Source organism: Scleropages formosus, chromosome 6, assembly GCF_900964775.1.
Source record: "Scleropages formosus chromosome 6, fSclFor1.1, whole genome shotgun sequence".
In the NCBI taxonomy this organism is placed as follows: domain Eukaryota; kingdom Metazoa; phylum Chordata; class Actinopteri; order Osteoglossiformes; family Osteoglossidae; genus Scleropages; species Scleropages formosus.
The window spans coordinates 15,699,032-15,724,490 of NC_041811.1; the positions used below are offsets into that span (position 1 = coordinate 15,699,032).

Consider the following 25,459-nt stretch of genomic DNA (forward strand, 5'->3'; position numbering starts at 1 on the left):
GCATGTCTTCAGAAAGATCTCCTTCTAAGTAGAGATGGAGGAACATGGTGCTGATGTGTTGTTTGTGATCACTGCTTTTGGTACCACGAGGACTGCGTTGGCAAGGGGGGCACGTGTTGTCGACTCATGGTGACTTGCATGGCAAGGGCGGTACAAAACTGGTTTTCCACCGTTTTCTTTCACTCTTGCTTTTCTATTGCGTACACAGGGACAACACCCTGAGCTGGATTTGAACCCGCACCTGAACGAGTAGCTCAAGTACTGTGAGGCACCAGCGCTACCTGCTGTTGCGCCTAGGAAAGAGCTTTTTCTCATTATTGCAGGGACAGCTGGTAGGGTAGTGGTTAGAGCTGCTGCCTTCCGACCAAAAGGTTGCAGGGTTTAATCCCACTTCCAGGTGTTGTACCCTTGAGCAAGGTGCTTATTCTAAATTGCTCCAGTAAAATTACCCCGGCTGTGTAAACTGTTGGTATCTTTGTAAGTCGCTTTGGAGTGAAGTGTCAGATACATGAATAAATGTAAATTTAAAAGTGTGACCCTTCTTCTTGCTTGTGCTGTTTGCGGTGTTGATGACCGGGCAACGAGCACACACGAGATGGTACCAGTTGTGAAGGTGCTGAAATATCATAGTGGAATTTGATGACAGGCAGCTAGCAGAGAGCAGTGAATTGCAGTGAGACCATTGTTGTTGTTGCTTTTCTGTCTTTTATCTCTGTTTGGTCAGATGTTGTGATCAAAGCTGAGATTTATCTTATTCCTGAGGAGCTTGTCCAGTTTTCACATCTCAGGTAAGGCCTGGAACTCAAAACTGACCAGTGCGCCTGACCCAAGAGCGTTACTTTTGTATTCATCAGTTTAAGCATTTTGCAGATGACCTTCTGTAAAGTGACGTACGAGTCGTGGTGTACAGAATTAGCCGACAAAGCTCCAGATACAGGCGCGTGATTTTCAAAGCGCGCGTTCAAATTTTGTTGCGGCTTCTCCGGATGAACAGATTGCGGGATTGTGCAGAGCGAAGGATTGTTGAATCGGAGGCGAGACCACGAAAGCCTTCCGTAGCCCGTGTGTAAATGTTCCGTCGGGCACTGTTGTCACTGCCGCGATTAGCTGAAGAACGGGCCGGAACTCACCCGTGTCCTGACCCCCTCCTGCTGTGACTTTCGCTGCTCGCAATCATTTACGTTCTGCTCTTTCAGTTGGGTCCCTTTCAAATGCCATCAAAATGCCATTCCGCTGTGGGAGCTGTTGCCATGCTCTCATCATGTTTCACACTTTAATTTTGTTTTACCCACTAGCTTTAATTATATAAATAAAGCAGTGAAAATAATTTTAGGAAGGTATTTTTTAAAGAAAAAAAATGGCAATATTAGTATTTATTTTAATTGTATTTTTTTGAATTTGAAATGATGATTTAGACATCCTCTTGCCTTATGTTATTTTACATTTGATTTCAAAATGTGGCAGTTTGTGCTGGAGAAAACATCACCTTGTCTGAGTGTGCAGCATCCTTTCTGGCAGTAGGCTATAAACTCGTGATCCGCAGGTTCAGCTGTCAACGTTTCAGCTGCGGGAGAACCTGGATCCTCATTGCTCTTGTATGCGGTGCCTCTGGCAGAATAACAGCCACCAAGGTTTCTGGATCTCTGTGGCTTCGAGGCACCTGAAACCCGAGGATCCACGCTGTTCCTAATGTCGCCTCTCGTAATCAGACACGTGTCGCCCCCATTCCTCAGCTGCAGAGCTCTACCATAGATCACGAGTGGCCAGGGCAGCTAGAAAGAAGTCCTTATGGACAGCTGAGGACAGCTCATTTTTAAATGACAAAAAGACCTTTTTACACTTCCACTGTGGTAAATTACTTTGCTGGTTTCTTTTTTTTTTTTTTTTTGCCCCTTTACCTTTGAAATACCCCCTTAAACAGACTTATTGCATTTACATATGTGTGTATGTGTATAATTAATACATATAGGTGTGATTTATATGCATACTGTATATATGTATATTGAAATCTATACACACAAGTCATGTGCAGCTAAAAAAAAAAAAAAAAGAAATCTAAGACTTTGCCCTCATTGTTATGTTGAGATGTATGGGAATGTTGAGCTCTTGGTTCTACTGTATTCATGCTCTCTAATTCATTTCCTGAAGGTAGAGCTGTGGATTCCCTGAATATTCCAGTCTCCGGGTTTTAATAAATGATAAACTTTCATTTGTTACGTTGATTGTGGCCGCTAGCCACTCCGCCCGATTGTGATTTTAAAATCCAATTGGTGCAAGTGTCTTGTCTGCAATTGCCTCTAGACCCCTGTGCATGGTATTTAAACCACTGAGGTTTGAGTTTTGAGGGCTTCTTATATACACGCACTCACAAATTGTATTGAATTTTTTTCTTGCGTGAGCTTCCTTGGGGTGTGTGTTGTCCATTTTTAAACAATAGTACAAGAAATGTTTTCCAGCAGTGCTTGATAAATCAGTGTTTTCCTTCAGCTTTGCATGTGTAGACAAAGGTTCTCGCTCAGGCACACCATCTTATGTGGGCCAGCAGGTGGAGTAGTGGTTAGAACTGCAGTCTTGCACTTGAAGGACCAAGGTTTTAGTCACTCCTGCTGTAGTACCCTTGAGCAAGGTGTTTTCCCTGATCTGCTACAGTAATTACCCAACAGCATAGCTGGGTAAATCACTGTAATTTGATTAACATTGTAATTCACCAGTTCAGTTCTAATCCAACAATTCACAGAATGTCAGTTAATGAATAAACGGTATCTGGTAGATAGGTATCTGCTGTATTTCCCTCCTTTTGCCCTGTATGACATGTATCTTCTAGTTTGTGGGTAATCGCATAGAGACTTTACTAAGAAGTATATGTTGTGCCAAAGATTCAGATTTATGTTTAAAGACAACATTTTTAGGAGGCCAAAAAAGTGGCAATCGCTAAGTCAGTTCAGGAAAAGCTCTGATTTTCTCAGTTTCTGAACTCTTCCATCATATAGGACTCCAACCAAACAATTTCAATAACCGCTTGTCCCGAGCAGGGTCGCACCGATCCAGAGCCTATCCCAGAGATGTTGGGAACAAGGCTGAAGGGCGGGGGCGCACACTAGACGGGATGCCAGTCCATTGCAGAGCCAGGCACGTAGCCGGGCGAAGGTACTGGAGCAGTTGCAGGGCAAGTACCTTGTTCAAAGGCACTATAGCCGGAGGCAGGGATCGGACCGGCAGCCTTTGGAGCCAGGGGCAGCCGCTCCATATAGGGCTCCCTTTCTGCAAAGAGTCCCCTGCTCCCCCCACCCCCAGTAATGAGGGGGTCTGAGATGAACGCAGAGGTGGGATCTCCACCGTTTCCCTCTTCTTTAAGAGCTGCGGGAGTAAGTGGCCTTGTCTGATTCCACCAGAAGTGGCTCAGCGGGCCGAGGAGGACTGTGACGTCAGTGGAAAAGCGGGAGTGCCGCGCGCACAAGTGTAGTGTCACCTTGATGAGGAGACCTGTAAGTGCAGTCGTTCTCCCAGCTACAAGCAGAGCGGACGGCCAAGTGGAAACGCTACATCACCTCTGACCGCGTTCACTGAGGCGTGACTGTGTTTCTTAATTATTGGGCTGTCCACGTTATTTGGGTATCTTTGCATCAATGTGTAGAAACTATTTTAATTTTCATACGTTTTGGAAACTAGATTTTTCTCATTTTTTGTGTGGATGGATTTTTCATGGTCGTGTGATACGTCTGGTTCTAGAGTGTTTTTTTCTGACAGTCTGTGTTTGTTCCACCAAAGTGGCAGTTGTAACAGAGTGATCCCCGAGATACAGCCCTTCGAGTTGCTGCAGTTCAGCTTTACTGTGCGATTCAGTTCATATCCCTCTTTGACTTAAGAGGCATTTCTTCACATTTAGGGGGACCGAATTAAGGTTTCCCATGCCTTTTGACAGCTGAGCAGCCTGAGATATCCACATTTATATTTCTTAATTTAGCAAACACTTTTCTCTGAAGTGACATGCAGTGATTAACCAATATTGAGGTGACACCTGTATCCAAGGTGACTTACAGTGCGAGATACACTGCAGTAAACTGTCTACAAGCATTCACACATTTATACATTATAGCAATGTCTGTTTGTCTCTCTCATGCACACACACACACATATATATATATATATATATATATATATATATATATATATATAAATAGTCTTTATAAATGGACAGCACGGTGGCATAGCGAGTAGCGCTGCTGTCTCACAGAACCTGTGTGATGTGAGAGGACATGTGGAGTTTGCATGTTCTCCCCGCGTCTGTGCGGATTTCCTCCGGGTGCTCTGGTTTCCTCCCACAGTCCCAAGACATGCTGTTCACCCATAGTGTGTGAGTGACAGAGAGAGAGAGTGTGTGTGTGTTCCACTGATGTATGGATGAGTGACCCAGTGTAAGTAGTGTATCTAGCAGTGTAAGTCACTGCGGTGAATAAGGTGTGTGGGCTGATAACACTACATAGAGTTCATTGGAAGTCGCTTGGGAGAAAAGCATCTACTAAATAAATAAATGTATATATATTTAGTCACCAGTCCACCTGAAATCTCTCATGAGTTGTGTCCTGTATATAGAGGCTGTAAAGACTGTGCAGTACTAAAGAGTAATTAGCGAAGGGAAACTGCCTTGTTACTTTGTGTTAATGGTAACTCATGTCAACCGTCAAAGTAACACCTGTCCATTTTAACTGGGTTTAGTGATATTTTCGAATAAATGGATGTCAGTTTTGGGGGTGGAGGAACACAGAAACTATTACCATGGAAACTAATGGAACTTCAGGCATTCGAGTTTCCAAAATTGACCAGACGAAGGTCAACAGCCCCCATCCCTCTCCCAGCCGGCCAGGGTGGGAAACGGTGTACTGGTTGTAGCGGCAGTTAACCGGACGCAGACGTCCGAGTCTGGCTCACTTGCGCCTTTTTGAGCGGGAAATGTCTCCCTCTACTGGTGCGGAAGTGCACTTCAACCCCCGGAAATGTATGGTTCACTGCCGCTGTTAACCAGAGCCTCATGGACGTGAAACATAACTTGTGAAATATTGAAAATACCTGTTACATGAGACTATATTTGTGTATATATCACCAATACAATTATATTTTTAGTAATATTTATTCGTTTAGTGCACACTTTTCTTTAGAATGACAAGTTGAAAATATACTGAGAAGCACAATACAGTAAGCTAGTGAAATAAGGGCTTATAATCAAGCTAATGGGAACATTACATGTATTATAAGCTATAACATTAATGCCAGGGAAAACAGTTCATTAAAGTAGATTACTATTATTTATATTGCTTATTGTAGCTGTGTGTTAATGTCATTCGCATCTGCACAGAAATAATAGGAACATGAATCAGACCGTGAGTAATAAACTTGGAATAAGGAACTAACGTAAAATGCATTAACAACTATAGTAATTATAATAATTGTAATCATACTGTATAGCAATACTGATAGCTGCTCATAAACATTCATGTGACTTACAATCCAGTCCCTCGTTTACTATGAGTTAATTTTACGACAGCTAAGCAGTAAATAAACTGATCGACAGTAACATCAGTTCAAACTATATTCGGAAACAAAAATGCACCTTTAGAAAGCATTGGTATTTTGCTACAGCTTTGCCTTAACAGGTTTTTAATAGGTGTACACATTTCATCTTGTTACCATTGTCCTTAGTAAATTATTGCTATACTGTACAAACAGAAGATATTTATCTTTCTTTTCTTATCAGTGCCATAGATATATTATTCAGAAATAAATCCCAGCAAGCAGTATACACCTTTATAATTGTTTCTGTTTTGTCTTCCATTTGAGAACAAAGTGTGTGGCAAGATTGCTAATTGTGCTTTGTTCAGCTGTTCAATACAGCATGAAAATATCGTAAATAGATAATGCACTATAAATTCACAAATGGCTTCAGACTGAGTAAAATTATGAATAATGAATATGGCTTCAGTGCCTAATAAACAGTTGATTGCCTTGAGCTTGACAGGTAGTAACCAAAACATCGCCACTTTTGCCAGTGATTAATCCCTTCAAGATACAACGGCATCCGAGGCACTATTATCTAAACATTATTTATTGTCTTCTTCTGCTTCAGCTGTACATTGAATCCAAATGTAATGGTTCGGATATATCCAGTCACATTTCTCAGTTCAGTCCAAGTTGTGCACTGGTCAGAATAGCACAGGGGGGACCCTGAATAGTAAAAATTCAATTAAAGTAACAGCTGTAAAACAATTTGCTGTGTTCTCCTCTGAGTGAAGCTGATGCTTGCAGAAGTGTTAACCTGCGAAGATGAGAGGAGGTGTTTATTAGGCAGTGCCATTGTGACACTGGTATTAAAGGACGCTGCAGGTCCACACGGGTGTGGAATTGTTCGGCAGCACGCTTTTCTTTGGCTCTATGATTGCAGGGCTGCATTTTCTCATATATTCACTGATGTTGCATTCCTAACCAGATATGTCATTTTCAAGGTGTCAGAACCCTCCTCAGTCAGTACTTACTCTCTTTTCTTTTTTTTTTCCTCTTTCAGAAAGAACTGAGCCTGCCGCGAAGAGGAAGTTTGTAAGTACAAATAGTTCCCGTATGTTCATGTGTCGCTTTGCTTTTTGTCTCCGCTGAAGACTTCAGCGGTGCGGTGTTTCTTTGGCTCCTGCTGTGTGCATTTGCACACGAAAAGAGTCATGACATTCAAAGCAGCAGTAAGTAATGCTCTCAGAAGCATTAAGTGTACCGGAGTCTGAGAGCCCCCCGCGAGAGAGTGTTCTCTGCCTGCGAAACGGTTCAGGTCCACGCTCGGATGTTACTGCGTTTGCGGGCGGCAACTACGTGGGCTGTCCTCACACCGGGGGCCGGAGTGCAGCCGCGCCGTGCCGTGCCGGACGTGCGTTTTCCGAGCTTTCCTTTGTGTCTGTCGCGTTCACCCTAAAGGTGTGGACGGGTTACTCATACCTGAACTGATCAAAAACTGACCATCAATCAGCATGTTAATATTTACACTTTCCTTATGTGCAGCCAGTAGAGTTGTGGTCAGAGTTGATGATTTCCACTCAAAGGGGCCCAGGTTCAAATCCCACCTAATATCGATAAGCAAAGTACTAACACTGCGGCAGCTGGTAATGTAGTGGTTAGAGCTGCTGCTTTTGGATGTAAAGCTTGTAGGTTTGAATCCCACCTCCAGCTGTAGTACCCCTGAGCAAGGTAGCTACCTCAAAAAGAAATGATCCAGCAAAATTACCCATCTTCATAAATGGATAGATAATTGTAAGTAGCTCATCATTGTAATTCACTTTGAAGAAAAGCAGCGGCTAAATGAATAAATGTAAATGATTTGCTCCAGTAACACCTACCCTGATGTATAAATGGGCAAATCAGTGTAAATCATTGTGATTAGGAATCAACGATATTCTGGTAAAGTTTCATGCAGCTACTTGTGTGATGAACGCTGGTGCATATGGTGAGGGAAACAAAGTAACTGTACTTAAGAGTCACGCATCTGCAGCTATGTCTCTTTCTACTAATGTAATGCACACGTTGTATTTTCTACGAGATGTATGTTGCTTTAGAGAAAAGCATCTGCTAAATAAATGTAAGTCATTTAAGGTAAATTGCTTTGAGCTAAATTAATATCTAAATGGCTATGATCATGACTTCCTGCTTTTGCTTTTGGGCATAGCAGTTTGATGCTCAGCACACTTGTTTGCTGATTGCTGCCATAACTGAAAGATGTAGAAATATAAGTTCATGGTCATGGGTAAAAGGGCATTGAATTTGTACAAATGGTTTTTGTCAGAGTAACTGTTGTCCCAGTATGCGTAAAAAAGGTACATTTTAAAATCCAAAAGCCTACACTTTTTAATTAGATTCATCGTGGCAAGAAAGGCTTTTCGGAAATGGGAGGCAATAGTTTGTGGGTTTTTTTTTCCTGCGTTGAATGGCTGTCTGGGTGACTCAGTGCTGCTGTGCACGTGTGTGTGTTTTTGTGCTTGTGTATGATTGAACGATTAGTTTCTGGCCAGTGGAGAAGGAGAATATCGGTGAGCTCATGGCCCACGTTGTCATCTTCGGAGGGATTGACAGTGTGACCTTTGCGCCTGCAGCCTTTACGGCACCTTGAAAGTGGAGCTCGGAGCTGATTATCCCAGTTCTGCTAGAGTGTCTAGCTTTGCCCGTGTAATATCACGTCATTTTTCATGGTGTCTCGCACCCTTTGGATGGACTGTTTCTTGGCATGATCTTTGAATTGGGATGTGGGCTGTGTGAAACCCCTCCCTTGCTGGTCTCTTCATTCCTCCACTCAGACTGCTTCACACACAAGGATGCCCTTCCAGGGTGGAGGCCAGCCACGTGAGTCTCGCATGCACCCCAGCGTGGTGCTTCGTTTGTCTCTTCATCGGCCTGTCCCTCTGCTGGAACGTGGCGACATGAGACGCTGTGGATCCATCGCTCTCGATCCTGCTGGTGCTGCTACAGTTGCTATGCAACTCCAGAGCTTGTGTTTCAGGACTGTCAAAGCCCCCTGTCGACTTTAGTCAGTCAGAGCTGCTCTCAGGTAAGGTTGAATACCTGCTATAGTCAAAAGGTTTTATCTTTCGTGAAAAAATTTTTCATCTTTTTGCTTGTCTGAAGCATAGTTTACAAAGGCAACAGCAGTCATTAATATTATTTAGGTTGAAGCAGTGGTGAACGCAGGGTAAGGGTTAGTGCCGAATTGCACCCATAGTGACTGCTTACGTAATTTTCATGTTGACAAATGGCATTTTAAAGGTCCACCATTGCCTTCTTCCACATCTGGGCCATGAACACGGGGTGAACATGCAAACTCTTCACAGCCTGTGCTGGATTCATACTTACATGTGAATGAGCAGCTGAGGTGCTGTGATAAATGAACGTAATTAAAAAAGGTGCAGAGGGTCTGAAGGTATGAAAGAATGCAGTCTCATGAATAATCCTGAAATGCATGTGTTTAAAAGGTGGAGAATCACCATGGTGAGGAAAAACCCAAGCCATGACCATCGTGTCTTAACCATGTTCGTATTGTGTAACTAGCCGAAGCCTTTATCTAAAGCAAATATGGAATACTTTTGGATTTTTACTGTGACAGTTCAGGTCGAAGTACTTTGCTTATAGGTGCAACCACAAGACCTTTCCTGGATCTTCAGAAACCCTCACAATACAAGTCTGTTTCTTTAATCCTTGCTTGAGAAAGTGAACTGAAGGTAGCATTCAATAAATACAGGCTCAAATCATGACATTATTCTATTGATCTGGTGGAGGAATGCATCAAATGGATCGCTTGTTATGGTTTTCACCCAAAGCAGCTCCAGCTTGTACCTGTGCATTTGCCTCCCCATTACTGCCAAGGACCAGGCAGTTTCTTACCCGAGAAGTTACGGAATATACTTCACGATCTGCACTGCAGATTTGTTTTAACAGTCATTTTGATTCCTAGAAGAGCCGAAGAATATGTGAAAGACTTTGAACTCCGCAGTCAGTAATCCAACTGTCAGCCCTCGTTTTAGTATCATCATTGACTCCACAGAACTGGTCTGTTTGCGTTGTCTTAATGTGCCTGTGTTTGGAAAATGAGAAGAAGGCCCCAAAGTACAGAATCACAGTGTCGCTGCAGTGGCTTCCAGGATGTGCGACGCGTAGAAAGATGCGTACGTGGAGAAACAGGCCTCAGAGCTTAAAAGACCCGAGGTCCAATTTTTCAGTTGCCTTATTATAGTCACCCTGCGAATACAACCCTGTGTCAGACTTATCGTGAATCCCTGATTCTATGCTGAGGAGCCTAGTATGTTTTTGATTTAGTTTTTGATTGTGCTCTGGTATGCCTTTTTTAACCCCACCAAGCACTAACTGCACCTGGTTTATCAGGCAGTTAAGTTGTGCCACGTGGTTAGAAAAACTGACCAGGTGACAGAAGGTTAATGGTAGCAAGTCACAGACAGCTGTGGCCCACGTGAGAAGAAGAACAGTCAGTCGGACCAGTTGGACAGTAGGTGGCGCAGTGGTTAGAGCTGGTGCCTTTTACACAAAGTACCCAGGTTTTAATCCCCCACCCTTGAGCAAGGTACTAACCTCAATTGTCAAGTGCTCAATTGTATAAAAAGTCTAGCTCGGCTGTAACAGGCTTAGCAGTGTAAATTGCTTTTGTGAAGTGTCAGCTACATACATATATGTAATGTGAATGAATATTTTGTCATTTAAAGTGGGGAAATGACACTGAAGTTTTTTCTTAGCTTTTTTCCATGCACCCTATGGTTTTTTTCCACCGTTTTGTGTGAGAGTGATTTAGCATGGAGCGAGTTCATTTTTTTTTTGGCTTTGGATCTTTGTGTCACTGAGCAAAAGCCCATCCACTCTGATGAAAGCTCCTGTTTTTCATGATTAGCACGGGTCTCTTGGGATTGATTTTAATGACTTTCTCATGCGTGAGCTAAGTTCTGAATGGGAATTAATGGGCAGCTGAAATAACGTACAGTAAATCCTGAAGAACAGTTAGATGCTGTGCTGATGGTATTACGGATGAAAGCACACATGAGAGTTTTTGAAATGTGGTGTGAAGGTATAAAAAAAGGTTTATAAAACACGACTTGGTTAGAGGTGGTCTCCACAACCTTTTGAAAGAAACTCATTTGAACATGTTCACCAGTATGTGCTACAGGCTTCTCAATAAATGGAAGTGTGTTTCTGAGGGCTCTGCTGCGATGTGCTTTTGTGCAGGTGAGTCACACCTCTCTCTCTCACACACACACACACACACACACACACACACAGATTCAACAGCCAGGGACCCTGCACCCTTGGGCAGACGCCAGAGTACGGTAATCATACAGCAGAGCTAAAGTGAGTACTGACACATGATGGGTGGAGGGCAATGAGTTCCAGATGGTGAGGGGGTTTTACAAGGTCGCATGCATTGCATACTGTGTACTTCTTAAATTATTCCTGGCCATGTAAGTTTTAACAACACTGTTGGCTGTAGAGGCTAGGGGCTCGAAGAATTGTGAACATAAATGCAGGAGACACTTTCGGAGAGTGACTGCAGATCTACTGCAGCGGAGCCCTGGTGGACATCCTGACTGCTGTCTAAACACTGAACTGCCAACTGAGCTCCTGGAAATTGATGTGGTAAAGGTACAGCGTAACCATGGTTTCCTCTTGACCTCTAAAGTTGAGAGGGTTACATGCAGGTTTCTCTGTATCTACAGAGAAAACTAAAGACCCTCTTCTGGGGATATTGATCCAGTAGGACCTACTGAAGGCCATGCTCAGATCGCTCGTGCAGCAGTATGCATGGAATGTAAGAAAATTTGCATCGATTGCAACAGTTAAGGTCTGGCACATGGACATTTAATAACTCTACTGTGGTATGTACAATAGCCCAGTTCATGTGTTGTGAACTGCATTCTTGTATTGGTGCTTAAGTTTTTGTGCGTTAAAGAACGAAATTGAAAGGATGGGCACTGAGGATCTTCACATTTTCACTCCTTTCCTGGCTTTATGGCTATATGGGAGTCTGCAAGCAAAAAGCCCTCCACTGTAAAGTATAGCTGGGTTTTTTATTTTTTTTCATTTCCTTGGTGAGGAGTTTCAATTAATACCGCTGCTTCAACTTACAAGGTATTTCTTTGCGTTTGTGAGCAACGATGTTGAATTCGTACCTCCTGGTTGATTTATTAACTAAATTCTGAATGTCATGCTGTATGGCTTGTCAATCTGGGGCTCCCCCTTGGAGGCTGACTAGGAACGGAAGTGTAGTAATAGCTGAATGGCTTTAATTTGCAAAGGCAGACATATCTGTCTTGATTATTGGGGAAATGCTTTTGGAAATGAGTTTTTATGAACACTTTCTTTGTCAGGTAACATTATTTTCTTACATGTGCTTTTATGTGAGGAGGATATTAATTGTGCATGTTTAGTTTTAAACATGATGCCAAGCCACACATAACATACATGCTCGCGCACACACAGCCATACTCCACTGAATTTGATGCTAATTAGTATGTTTAAATCTATGGTATTTATTATTGTAATATCTTTTTTTACTGTGTTTATTCTTTTTTGTTTAATGTAAGTAGCTTTGTGTTGCTTTTTATGTAGCACCATGGTCTGGGAGAAACATTGTTTTGTTTCACTGTATACTGTACCTGCTGTATATGGTTGAAATGACAATACAGCCCCTTTGACTTTGGCTTTAACTTTTAGCTGGTTGGGGTTTTGTGAACCTTTACCTTTACCTGTACCGTGTGCTCTGGTACCAAGGTGAGCACCAGCCAAGCGATCAGTAGACTGGTTCAGGGTATTTTCCCGAATGGAGGAGAGAGGCTCCCACATTTATCCTCCTTGCTTCTAATCTCTTCAGTCTGTGTTACACTAAACACTGTTGTCTATCAATGCTCATCACTGCAACCTATGTGTTTTAAGTGTATTGAGCTGAATGAGTGCAGGTATGCAGTCATACAGTATTACATAGTGAGTAATGAAGGGCAACTGCTTAGTTATGCTGTGTTATCATAGGCAATTTTATCTCTTAAAGTACAGGCATCCCTCTATTTAAAAACTCTCTCTATCTGAAATTTCAGTATAACGGCTCTTGATGCCCAATTTTTCGACTTTTGGAACAAAAAATTAGTAGAACAAAATTCATTCAAAGCGTGTTACAAAAAAAAGGAAGCTAGTTGGTGTGCACCTGTTTTCATATCTCTCCGTCTGTTGGTGTGTTAGGAATTTCAGAGTGGGGAATTATGGGAAGTGTATAAAATTCCACAGGGGTCCTTGTTAGCCGTATTGGATGTGTTGTTCATTTGAATGATGGTGGAGACAGCAGAGCAATTAGCAGGAAAAGTTTAGCTAATGATTATTTGGTTCAAGTATGTGCATTTTGGAAACAGTGCACAGTTGTAGAAAGCTGTTCACAATAAAAGTGATGGGTTAGATGTAACTCTTCCTGGTTTATTGTTGTCTTGTGAAGAACTGATCAGTTAGAAGAAAAGTGGGAATTACCCTGGAACAGTAACTCCAGCCATAGCCAGTGTTTTACAGTGTACAGGAAAATTTGAGTTTTTTGATGGTCTGAAAACGCATTAGCATTTTCCCAATATAAAAGAATGGGAAGCAGTCTTCTGATATCTGAAATTCTGATATCTGCATAGTTTCAGGAACAGATTATCTAGTAAATTAAGGGGTGCCTGTAATTGTATCCCCTTCAGTAAGATTTGGTGGCGTTTTACCATGAATGGGTGCCCATTTTGGGACTCAGGAATGCATAAAATTTTTGCCATAACATCAATGGTAATTACATTTTGAGTTACAGGAGCTTGCCTTACAAAGAGTTTTTCAGGAAAACATTATCTTTGTAAGGTGGGGTCAGACTATTTTTTCAGTTTGATGCCCTTGTTTTGCTGTGTGTATCTGCAGTTTCAAATGTCATATCACATTGTACCCAGGCTTTATAATACATTTATGAACTTAGAAAAAAGCATCCCTCATATTTAGGTGCTTAGTTACTTAAGTCTACTTCAGTGTAAAGCACTTACAGAGAATTGTGGTAGAAACTTTTAAATTTTTCACATTTCATGGGAACCGCTTGTCCCATACGGGGTCACGGGGAACCGGAGCCTACCCGGTAACACAGGGCGTAAGGCCGGAGGGGGAGGGGACACACTTATTTGAAAAAATTTTCAAGACTAGTTCATATTAAATCATCTAAATAATAAATTGATTCATTTGGGAATTTGACATTGATCAGCGAGGAAGTACAATTCTGGCTAATTTTGAGTACAAAATTCATATTAAATCAGTAATCTATGCATCCCCATAATATCTGGTCTGTGACAGCAAACAGACTAACATGCATTGGTACGAAGGTAATTCATTACTATGTTGTGCACTAAATATATAAACTGCAAGATGGACAGGTTTCTGGTCCAGTGAAGTGTAGAACAGTTGAGGAGCTGAGACAGCCCAGCTGCCTATTCAGCTGCCATTAAAAACTACTTTAGTACTATTTATTTTGTCCATAAACTGAATTAAAATTCTGTTTTGAATTTTATCCAGTTTTGATTTGCTGTTTTTATCGGTCTTGAAAGTTTTCCTTGCTTTACTTCCGTATCAAGTATTTTGTTTTTAGCTCCTGTTGTAATATTGGAACAGTTTCCGTTTTGTAATTTTAAGAGCCATTATTGTGTTTTCCCCACTATCCATAATAGAGCTAATTTATTAAAATAATACGTTGTGAATCAAGACCTACTCGGCTGATTACCGTTGAACAAGTATGAGATGTACGTGTCTGTATGTTCCTACATACAGTTTCTGCTGTAAACATGCAGAGACAGGAGATAAATAAGAAGCCTCGGGCGAACGACAGGAACACATGGATGAAGAAGAAGTAACAGGAAGATAGAAAGCTGGTGTGTGTGTGTGTGTGTGTGTGTGTGTGTGTGTGTGTGTGTGTGTGTGTGTGTGTGTGTGTGTGTGTGTGTGTGAGAGAGATAGAGTACAATAGAGCTGACCTTCAGGAGCCTTGAGCCCCCACCTCCTGGACACCAGGCAGTCCGTGTCCAGAGCCCTCAGACGGTTTGTCCAGCGTGCACGTTTCTCACACTGGCATACGGCATGAGGGGGCCGAGATCGCTTGGATGGAGCGAATCACCATTAGAGGCGTAGGGAGGAGGCGGGTGGAGAGAGGGGGGCAGGCATATGAGGCTAAAGGAGGGGTTGGGTTTGGTTTGGGGGGTGGGGGGACAGAGTCCAGGCTCCGTGCCCTTTGCAAGCAGCTGACACTCTTATCTGACAGCTAGAGGTGCGAGCGGATGGAGCAAACCCGGTACCCCTCCGATACCCCTACCACCACCTCTACCACCATCACCCATCCCCCCACCGTGTGAGGCATTGTTAGCCCGTTCTTTATAGTATTTTGCTCTAGCTCTCGGCTGGTGCACGGGGATGCTGGCTGTATGAATACACCATCCTCACAATAGCGGGCGCGAGCGCTCACCGCAGCCATGAAAGCCCAGCGGGAGCGGCTGCGAATTCCAGGGCTGACGCTGGAGTGAGTATTTTTCCTTCCCTGCTTTTTTCCGTGTTGCCTCTGACGGCTCCTCTCTCCGTGTCGTTCCGCTGTTGCGTGCCTTTGTGTTGTCACGGCTCGGAGCGGAATTGCCGCTGACGACGCGGGCAGATACCGGCTGTAGCAGCGTCTGCAGGAAGTGTGATGTTAAGATGTGCTGCGTCTAGCTAGCATCAGCTAACTGCCCACATATGTGTGTGCGTGCACGCGCGCGCGTGTGTTGGTGCACGCGTTTGTGTGCGCGCGTTGGGGGACATAGGTCTAGGACGCAGGACTAGCACAGCTGCGCGGCAGTAGCTGTCCTATTTGCTCGTATTGACACTGGGCGCAATCGGTGTGACGGAACGTTGCCGATCGGAGCCGTTGGGCTCCGCGCGATCAATGAATGAACAGCCTGAAGGACCCGCACAAAAGGCCCAGTGTTGTGGTTCACTGCGTTTGGCACAATAGCACAAAACAGCCCAAAATACGGAGAAACACCGAGCGAACCCCTTTGAAAATGTGAATCTGACCCTGTGTCATTGCGTTAAAATGCTCATTTTCTTCAGGGGAAAATGCTAATGTTGCCCCTGAGAAGCACTGGTCACCGCAACACGTTTACATTTGTGCTTAGAGGGGTAGCGCCAGTGACTGTTGCCACGGCGACGGATCCACGCATGCTAATCCAACTAAGGGCGAGTAATTGGTATGTCCAAACATGTTCCGAGGGCTCGTTTGTTTCAAGATGCGAACCGGGGCCGCGGGTGCCCTTCTCCAGGCTCCTTGGTCAGGCTGAATGTCATGACGCGCCAGTCTCACTGTGTTGGTTCAGGTGCAGTTTGCTAGCGCTGCAAAGCCCTGCAGGGCTCCTGGATCATCTCCCCATAAGGAAGGACCTGTGTGCTTTGGCTTAGCCAAAGCATTCTATTCGTCTCTGAACCTGAAAAAAAGGGCCTCCAGTGCAGAGGTGAGGTGTGCCTCAGTAACAATGTACGTTTTATAAAAAATATTCACCGCTCACTTTCGGAGCAATGCTACGCCCAGGCCCAAGAGTTCGTGTGGCGCTTCCTTTTGTCCTGCAGGAGGCTTAGTGACTGCAGCAGCTCGTTCGGCCCGAGCCGTCCTCTTTGTGAGTGCCAACGGTTAATGCTGATGAACGCCTGTTTACAGAGCTCAATTTAACTTGCAGCCTCACTCCGAGAAGCTTGAGCCCAACTCCCACAAGCCCCTGCAGCCCTTGCAGCCCGCTGCACGCATTTCACTTCTGGAGGTAAGAGCGAGCGCTACCGCATGCCCGTCTTACTTGGACCATGACTGAAAGGTCTGCACACACACGCATACTGTATGTACACTCTTTTTTGAGCTTGTGGTTCACGGTCAGCGGGGTCCATGTTCATTCGGTCGCTCCTCGGGATTTAAAAGCCAGCGAAAGGTGAAGGTCAAATCTGATCTGACAAGAGGCCTTCTGTGGCCTGATGACACCTGAAAAGAATATTTCCACTTCTGTCTTAATCTCTTTTTTTGGTCTTCAAGTGCAGATTTGAGTCCCAAACTGACAGATCTCAGTTGTTTTGCCTTTTAATTTGCTTTTCCAGTCCTCTCTGGTCTTGATGCTTATTTATCTGCATTCAATTTTCTGTAAAAGAGATATTGTACAACATACGTGCGAGTTGCAGCAACATTTGCTCTTGTAACTTATTGAATCCTCAGCGTTTATATGAAATAACCAGAGACAGAGTCATTGCTGTGGTCTAAAAAACGCTGTAGGAATTGCTGATTGTGAAGATACGGGAGCTATTCCGGTGACCATGGGGTTAAACGCTGTCCCAGTCGCCCAGAGTGCATTTGGCCAGTCGGGTTCGAGATGGCAGCCTCGCCAGCCTTATTGAGGGCTCCCTAATTTTCCATTTTAGTGAAGTCGCTGTGAATTGTGCTTTGTTCTTGCAGTCTGGACCTTAGGTTCTGCTTACGAAACGGGTCATTGAGCTCGGTTTCTTTTTTCTTTTTTCCTTTTTCTGTACCGTTTTGATTAGTTAGTGTTTATATAATAACGGTTCTCTCACGGTCGGCTTTCAAAGGTTGAGGAAACTCACAGTGGAGAGCCCACAACATCCTGATATGCGTTCGGATGTTTTCTAATTTAGCATACAATATTCATTAATGGGAAACTAATTTCGAAATGACTGAGCGCATAGTTTGGATTTGTTGCTTACAATTTTAAAATTACTGGAACTAATAGTACTTTTTGAACACTTAGCCTGATGTTTTCTATGACATATCGTGGCAATTAAAGAGAGATTATTTGTATATGTATACAGGGTTGCTGCTCGGTGCTGTTTATTTTCATTTAACGAAGGAGCTATTGCTTTAATGTTACTTGACATGTAGGTTTTTGAACCCTCCTGTTTCAAGAGCAAAGTGTCTGTTTTCTGTTGTCATTTTAAATAAATAACCCTTTCTACGGTGACACCCTCCCAAAGTAAATAACAATAAAGCAGAATTCAAGTTGTTCACTGGGCTGAATCCTGTGGATTCTTCACAGATGACCCTTGTTGAACTGTCTGATGTAGTAAAAGGTGAACTTCCCCACGGTTCTGCTGAAGGGTGACTCAGCAGACAGGTGGCCCACACGTTATGTGAGCAGCCATATGGTAATCGCCCCCGGTTTGCCAAGAAGGACGGCTGCAGCATCACTGTGCCCCCGTTGTCCTAAGTATGAGCCCCGTATTAAAATACTGAAATAATGTCTTTGGTGATGACTTCATGCTTGGTTTTGTTTTTCAGGTGTTGTAGTTTGCCCAGTTTGCTTTCTGTTCTCGACCGGACGTGATTCTCTATTTTGCATATGCGCGTCTGCTCTCAAGTGCTCTTCTTATGACCTACACGCGTGTTACTTATAAGGACAATTTAATTTAACTGTATTGGTCCTTTCTTTTCCAGTACAATTTAATTAACGCTGTGTCTCTGTAAAAGGTGTCCTGTAGCTTTTGTCCTCATAAGGCTTGTTATTTATACAGTACAAACCAGCATTTCCCTGTAACCTTGGCCACAACAGTGACATTTTCTCAATTGATTGTAGCTGTTCCAAATAGTGATCAGCTGCATTTTTAATACCTTAGGTACTGTGTGCTTATTCTGACATACTATATATTTTTATGTCAAATTTTAGGATTTACCACACACGCTGTTTTCTGCCTGTCACAGGTAAAAGGTCGTAAAGAGCTTAAGTTGCACTTTTCTCCTTAACGAGCTTCTGTCAGTAGCTCACGTCCACCGACTGCTTCGGTATCATGTCAGGCTGTTTCCTTGCAACCTGATTGCATTTCATTAACAAATGAGACACAGGTTGGGGTTCTTATTATGCGCTGCTAAATAATCTTATTTGAAATATACACCGTCCGACCTCCATCTAAAAGTAGCGATATGTTCACCCATAACCTATAGCAGTGGTGCGATGGGTAGCGCAGGTACCTCGCAGCTCCCGGGCTGTGGGCGCGGACGTTGAGTTTGTATGTTCTCCCCATGTGTGGGTTTCCTCTGGGTGCTCTGGTTTCCTTCCCCTGTCCAAAGATATGTCTTTCAGGTGAATTGGTGACTCTAAATTGTCCTTACCTTGTGAATATGTGAATGAATGTTTGAGTGTGGTTGCCCAGAGAATGACTGCGGTCCAGTCTAGGTGTACCCTGCCTCACTCCCTGTGTTTCTGGAATAGTCTCCAGACTACTGTGGCCCTGCACTGGATAATTAGTTCTTGCTAACTGATGGATGTTTAAGTTGGACAGACAAATGTCTTTGTTCAGATAGATCGTTTTGTAACTGTTGGAGTTTGCAGTGGAACCCGTGGCAGCGGAGGAACTCCCCCAACACTGACCCCAGAGCTGCTCCCCATTCTGTCAGACTACAGATACATACAGTAATGGGCCAGACCGGTCTGGATGACAAGTTCTAATCATTACTTGTAATTGTATTCTCGTGTTCTTATGTGCTAATTATGTCTGTGTCTGAATATTTAATTACATTTTAAAAATTAAACAAGGAAAACTTTTAGTAGGAAGCAGAAAAGATGGACGAACCAGTAAGTAGAGTGGATTTTTTCCTCCTGGTCAGTGCTGTACTGTACACCGTTTAGAGAAACTACGAAGCAGGCAGCGGTTTTCAGTTAGTACTAAGCTGTTGGCCATTCGAACGGTTAATCCTGAAGCCGTCCGTGTGTCTTTCCCTCAGGTGCGCGCTCCCAGCAGAGCGGTGAGCTCATTGTTTACACTCAGCCAGCCTGTCTGCATAGGGGCGTGTAGCTGCAGGCTCCCTCTGCCGCCTCTTCGGCTTTTCCCCTCGTACCGTGGAAGCCCTACCCGCGACGCGCTGGGCACGAGCGCTTCCCATCGCAAATTGCAGCACGTCCACATAGCCAGGGTGTTTCTCCTCAGCTGGGTGAGGGGGAGGATACATATCGGTTGAACATTCAGGGTGAGCTTGTGTGGTTTTAAGTTGCTGCAGTAACGCATTGTTTTGGAAGCGTGAGTAGCTCCACACACACACGCACACCCACACGCATTCTGTTCATTTGTTCTGCTAGGAGTACTCTGGGAGTGCTGCTCTTCGGCTTTGGGTGAGAGCGGTGTGTCCGGGGTCAGGCTCGAGCGGAGCTACAAGTAGGGCAGAACCCGTCACCTTTATCCCGACAATAAAAATGGGAAACTGGTGTGGTATCAGTAGGCGATCCACGAAGCCTGGGAGACATTTAGAAGTGGTAAAGACACCTAGGGAAGTCTAATGATAAGCTGCAGCAGCCTTGCAGTTGAAAATAAAATTAAAAGCAGGCAGTAGCTTTTCTGAACCTCTTGACATCAACAATGACGTGGAGTTTCTTGGAGGGGGATCCCCACCTGAACAGATGTAGCTGTAAAACTCTGGCTTAACACATGGTTTACAAATGTGATCATGAACACATTTGGATAGATGTTATGCAAATTGCTTTAAGTACATTTTTACTCCTGTATGGGCAGTGCTCATTCCCTTCGCTTGCACGGTTTCCTGAGGTCTTGCATTAGCGGGTGTCGTTTTACCCTATACGGTGTCCTCTTTTCCCGCTGTGGGAGCCTGATGATTTGGCTTATCTTGTGGACTGGCTGGAAGGGAGAGTCAGGGAAAGGAGAGCAGACATGCTCCTCTGACGGATCTGCCCACTTTCCCCCCGGCGCGGGGGACGCCGGCGGAAGCTTAGCATTTACATTTCAAACGGGCCTCTGGAACGGTGCCTTACAGGGCTGGGAGGGGAGCCAAATTGTAAAAGCTGCGGACACAGTGCGATGCCTGTTGGTGACGCAATGCTGTCCGCTAACAGACCCCCCCCCCCCAATACCCCCCAGGATGTGGAGTGGTAGGTGCCGGTTAGATGATATGGAGCATGGTTAGCACACCAGTGTATGGGGATAGAGATCAGTCAGTAGGAGAGTGAGGGAAAGAGAAACTAAGATCAAACACACACACACACACACACACACACACAGGCGCTCAGCTGTTTGAATGTACCGTGCCCTGGTGCCTGACCTGAAGAGAGGAAGCCCTGTGAGCGGATTCTCCCAGGCGCGTCTCAGCTGAGACGCAGAGGAAGGACGCGGTGCTCCCCGGTGACGAAGCTGTGCATGTCGCAGCTGGCTGCAGATGTGGCGGGACCCACCGGCGCTGGATTCGAGCGCTTTTCCGCGAGCGCCAGCTCCTCGCCCTTCTTCCCGGCACCTGGGTCCTGGACGGCGCCTGCCTCGGATGTTGGACGCTAGCGTGATCTCGGGGCAATGTCTGACTCCAGCTTTTGGACTGTTCTCTCAAACTTTTCCATGCCACACTTTCTTAGCGGTACCCGCCTCCGCCGCTCGAAAAGGTAATGGTGAACACACCGCTGGCTTTTTTTTTTTCTGCTTTGTTTGCTTTATGATGACTTATTTACCTAATGTAGCTGTGGTCTTCATGAGTAGCGTGAAAGTGGGCAAGAGAAACCCCATTTGGGTGCTTCTCTATTGTTTTTCCATCGTCGTCGTGGCTGCGTGACTTCCAGTGAATGTTTGATCGCTATCTGTACATTAGTGGTCCGCCCATGGACGATGAACAAAGGCTGTTTACAAATCCAATCTTCTACATTATGTTCCTCCCATTAACTTGGTAAGGAAGTTGTGTTTTCCAAGACCACATGCTTTAACAGTGAAAACAAAAAGTGCCAATTAAGAATTCCATTCATTCTGTAAATGAGTTATTTAGACATAGAGGACATTTACAGGAAAACCCAAAATTTGGAGAAAGAAAGTGTTATTCCCTTTCAGTTTGCGGTTCATCTGTATGTCATGAAGTATACTGTGGATTTTTAGTTAAGATCCGTAACATAATATTTTGTGCTTGAGTTGTAACGTTTTCCTGTTCTTTACGAAAGGTTTTGCTATTTTCTTCACTTGCAGTCGTCGTTTTGTGACACAAGACCGTTGTAAATGAAAGGGAGTGACCTTTATTCAAGTCCATAAAGTTTTGAAAGTGATTTGCCCCGGGCTGTCTGGCAGTGCCCTCTCATGCAGCTGAAGTCTTTATTTTTTTATTTTTTTTTTTCCCCCCTTTCCTCTTGTTGCCCTGCTTCTTCAACTCATCCTGCCTGATTTATGCTCTCATGTTTCACAAGCCACTCTCAGCTTTCACTGTGCCATTGAAGTTTTCATTTATTTATTGACCCCCCCCCCCCCCCCCCCCCCCCATTGTGAAACCCCAGGCTTCCACTGGGGTCAGTCACGCATCAGTCACCGGGCGGCGCAGGCCGTGTTTGGATGTTTGATTTCCTGTGATGGTCATGTGCACAGCTCTGACGTGCTATCCAGTCCTAGAAAAATGCATCCTATGTATGAATATTGGATGAGCTGGCACCGAGATGAAAGCCACAGGCACGCTTATTGATTTAAAATAAAATGTTGCAACAAAGGAAATTGAAAGGGACATAAAAAATACTCTCCTTCATGTGAGTAGCCAAGTGGGGAAAAATGGGAGTTAGTATTTTAAAATGTGCTGTCTTAACTGGAATAATTGATTGTTAAAATCGGTGTGATTATTTTGTTCTGAATAGCTGGTCAATTATCATGCTAGTTTTGTAAGCTGTAATGACACCACAGAAACAATAGAGACATTACTTCTCGGCAAATGAAAATGTGCAAAAATAGTTTTGATTCTTAATTTTTTTGTAAGATTATACACCACAGACTTAGATATTATACTTTAAGCCCCCTCTATACAGTACTGGTGTAGAGTCTCAATTTCCTTTAAAGGACACAACAAGGTTAATTTGGCTATTGATTATTTTTAAATTGTGGAATATATATATGGAATATTCCCCCCGTTCAGCAACACTTTCAGTTGTTGTCAGGTTGAGTTGCACATTGTTCTCAGTCTTCATTTCTTCATGCCAGACAGCATCCTGATGCATTCTCCAGCATCCGATTGTTGATATTCTGAATTATTTTGCCTTTGTTTATGGTTTTCTTTCGGTTTCTTTATCAATGATCATAGCTTCGCCAAACATCAGTTTTCTCCGTCTTTTGTTTGTAATATTACTTTGTCATGCCCTTGTTAGGGAAGCTGGTCCCTCCCATTTTCTTTTATGTATTTACAAGAATATTGCTTGTCTGACATTCTCAATTTACCTTCACTGAGACTGTCCACTTTGGCTTGTTTACAGAGGCTAACAGTTATTCACACACACACACGTTTTCAGAACCGCTTGTCCCACACGGGGTCGCGGGGAACCGGAGCCTACCCGGCAACACAGGGCACAAGGCCGGAGGGGGAGGGGGACACACCCAGGACGGGACGCCAGTCCGTCACAAGGCACCCCAAGCGGGACTCGAACCCCAGACCCACCGGAGAGCAGGACCGTGGTCCAACCCACTGCGCCACCGTGCTAACAGTTATTCTTAAAATAAAATTCAAACAAATAGCCAGATTGGAACATAGATAACTGATTTAAATGCCAGGAACTGCTGTGACATCCTTGAAAGTTACTTGTCATTAAAAAAATAAAATATCCAGGTGTATAAATGAAGGTATATGACCTTCATTGAGGATTAATGTGGAAAAAAAATCATTTTGTATTTCAGTTCTGTGTTTAGGGTTACGCTCAATGAAAATGCAGTTTTTTCTTTCTTTTTTTTTTTTCGTGAAGCAAGCAGTATTTGCTAACTGAGGTCTTTCTGTGTTCATGTGAGAGGATGTGGGTATTGACATGAGTATTGACACACTTGATGAAGCTTGTGACACCTGCTGTTGTTTCCTTAACGTGAAATGTCCGAGTCCTCTAGAGGCTGAGAGAATGCTACCGAACGCAGGGAGCAGAACGTACGGCGGTGTGTATCTTCCTGTGGCTGAGCTGTTGATCTGTCAGTGCCGTGTTTTACCCGTCATGTTATAGTCTGGCTGAGCTTATAATCAAGGAAGACCGAGCAAACAGATGGGTGTTCGCTGGCTGCACAAAGCTTCATTACAGCACATATGCTCCCGGCGCCAATATTTCATCTGAAACGTGTCAAAATCCAGCATTTTCACTGCATCATAAAGCAGCAGGAAAAAATAACTTTGAAGAATACTGCTGTGGGTTTTGGGATGGGAGGTCAGATAGAAGTCCTCCTATTATTATTATTATTTTTTTGTACAGTGTGGCTGGAAATGTTTACCAGCTAAATTGTTGCATATTAAGAGCTCAGCATGAGTGAAGGTCCTTCAGAAGGCCTGTGGGTTCAATCCTTGGAACCCAGACCCTTGGCTCATTCTGGCACACAGCTCTGAGGTGTTTGACATGATCCTGCCTGTTGCCTTATGAATCACCCTGATGTTTTTTAGGGTGCTATAGTCTACCACTTCTGCTGCAAAGAAAAGCGTTCGTTGAATTGAATAGAACTGGTTTACGTTATTTAAAAGAATGTATGGCGTTTTAAATAGTAGTCGATAGATATTGGAGAACCTGTCAAGTAATTAATACGCATTGGCTTTAAGCAAGGTTTGCCAAGGAAATGGTGGCGGTTGCCGACGCTAATGCAGCAGGTATATCAAATATCAGCTATACGCCTTGGCTATGAAATTGGAAGTGATCTCACTGACCTTAGCTGTGTGTGTGACATAACAGTGCCTTGGGCTGCCGGTGTTGACACTAAGAATAGCCAATGTGAGCGAGACAGTGACGGCCGATGCCCTGTGCGTGGCCACATGGCTGCATTCTGAGAATGACCCATGCACAGCGCACCATCTCACTGGTGAGCCAACTCTAGACAATCAAGTGAGATCGATTAGCAATCTATTTATGTATTAATTTTTGATTAATACATACATAATTAATCAATGAATCTATTTATTATTTTCTCCTCATTAGACAGAACAGGTGCATTTTACAGCAAAGCTCCATTTTATAAACTCTCGCCCTGCGAAATTCGGGGGCCGGGACCCCAGACTGTGTTGCACATGGCCGTGTGTGCTGTGATACTGAATGTAGCTTGATGGTGTAGCACAGAAAGAAGGCGATCGGTGTGGAGTCAGTCCAAGTTTCCCACACAGCTGCAGCAGAGCGCGCTGGCCTACTTGTAAATATAATCTTTCCTCAAGGCTCCTTTGTCCTTCTTTGGAACTGAATATCTCTCCCGACAATTGCAGCTTCCCAGGGCATTGTTGTTCTCAGCTGGCGAAGCAGTGCCAGCCCTGCCATTCGTATGATCATCACCGCGGGACTGTGCAGTTTCTGTTTCAAGCTGTTGACATTTTAAAGGTGCACTAAAAATGTGCAAAATGCTCAGTTTTTTTTTTTTTTCTGCAAAATCCATGTTTCTGCCATCTAACATTTGCATGGTCCCAGATAGACGAGCTGAGGCCGGACTCTTCTGTCGAATGGCAGTGCTCGGAAGACGGGGGGAGATGAGCTAGGTAGCTCAGTTGGCCTAATCCCACAGTGTGCTCTGTATAAATAGACTTGGTTAAACCTGATCCTCTTTGACTGAGCACCCATAAACCGGATCTTGCTCGCCTCCTATCATGATTAAAGTGTCGTGGAATTTCTGAAAAGGCCAGGTGACTGGGAGGTTATCGGTCCTGCTTAGCAAAGGGGAAACTCCAGTTCAACTTTTAATTAATTTCCTCTCTCCTTCGAACTTTGTGTACCTGCTGTATCACCTTAACGGTTTGGAGACATTTCTGGGAAATTTGAAAGGTTCCTGGCAAAAGTAGTGACGGAACGTTATACAATACTTCATCCGCAGAATTTCCATGCTGGACGTAGGACATATGTGTTTTGGAAGTCCAGTTGAATCATTTGAAGAAAACACTTTTGAGTCTTGTCACAAGTGACAGTCAGAGCTGCGTGATGCTAAA

At 44.0% G+C, this 25,459-nt stretch overlaps 1 protein-coding gene across 14 annotated transcripts in view; it reads left to right on the forward strand.

Moving 5' to 3' along the window:
* Positions 1-25,459, forward strand: part of mast4 (microtubule associated serine/threonine kinase family member 4) — a 122,620-nt gene that overhangs the window by 57,176 nt on the left and 39,985 nt on the right. For 6 of the 14 annotated variants that reach the window (XM_018744743.2, XM_018744745.2, XM_018744746.2 and 3 more), the window contains 2 exons: positions 6,557-6,588; positions 16,269-16,349. In XM_018744743.2, the coding sequence (XP_018600259.2) occupies positions 6,557-6,588; positions 16,269-16,349 (113 nt within the window). Of the gene's footprint in view, positions 1-6,556; positions 6,589-14,807; positions 15,083-16,268; positions 16,350-20,591; positions 20,961-25,459 lie in introns of those variants that run through there. The other 8 variants (XM_018744748.2, XM_029252867.1, XM_018744749.2 and 5 more) reach the window with 3 other exon arrangements.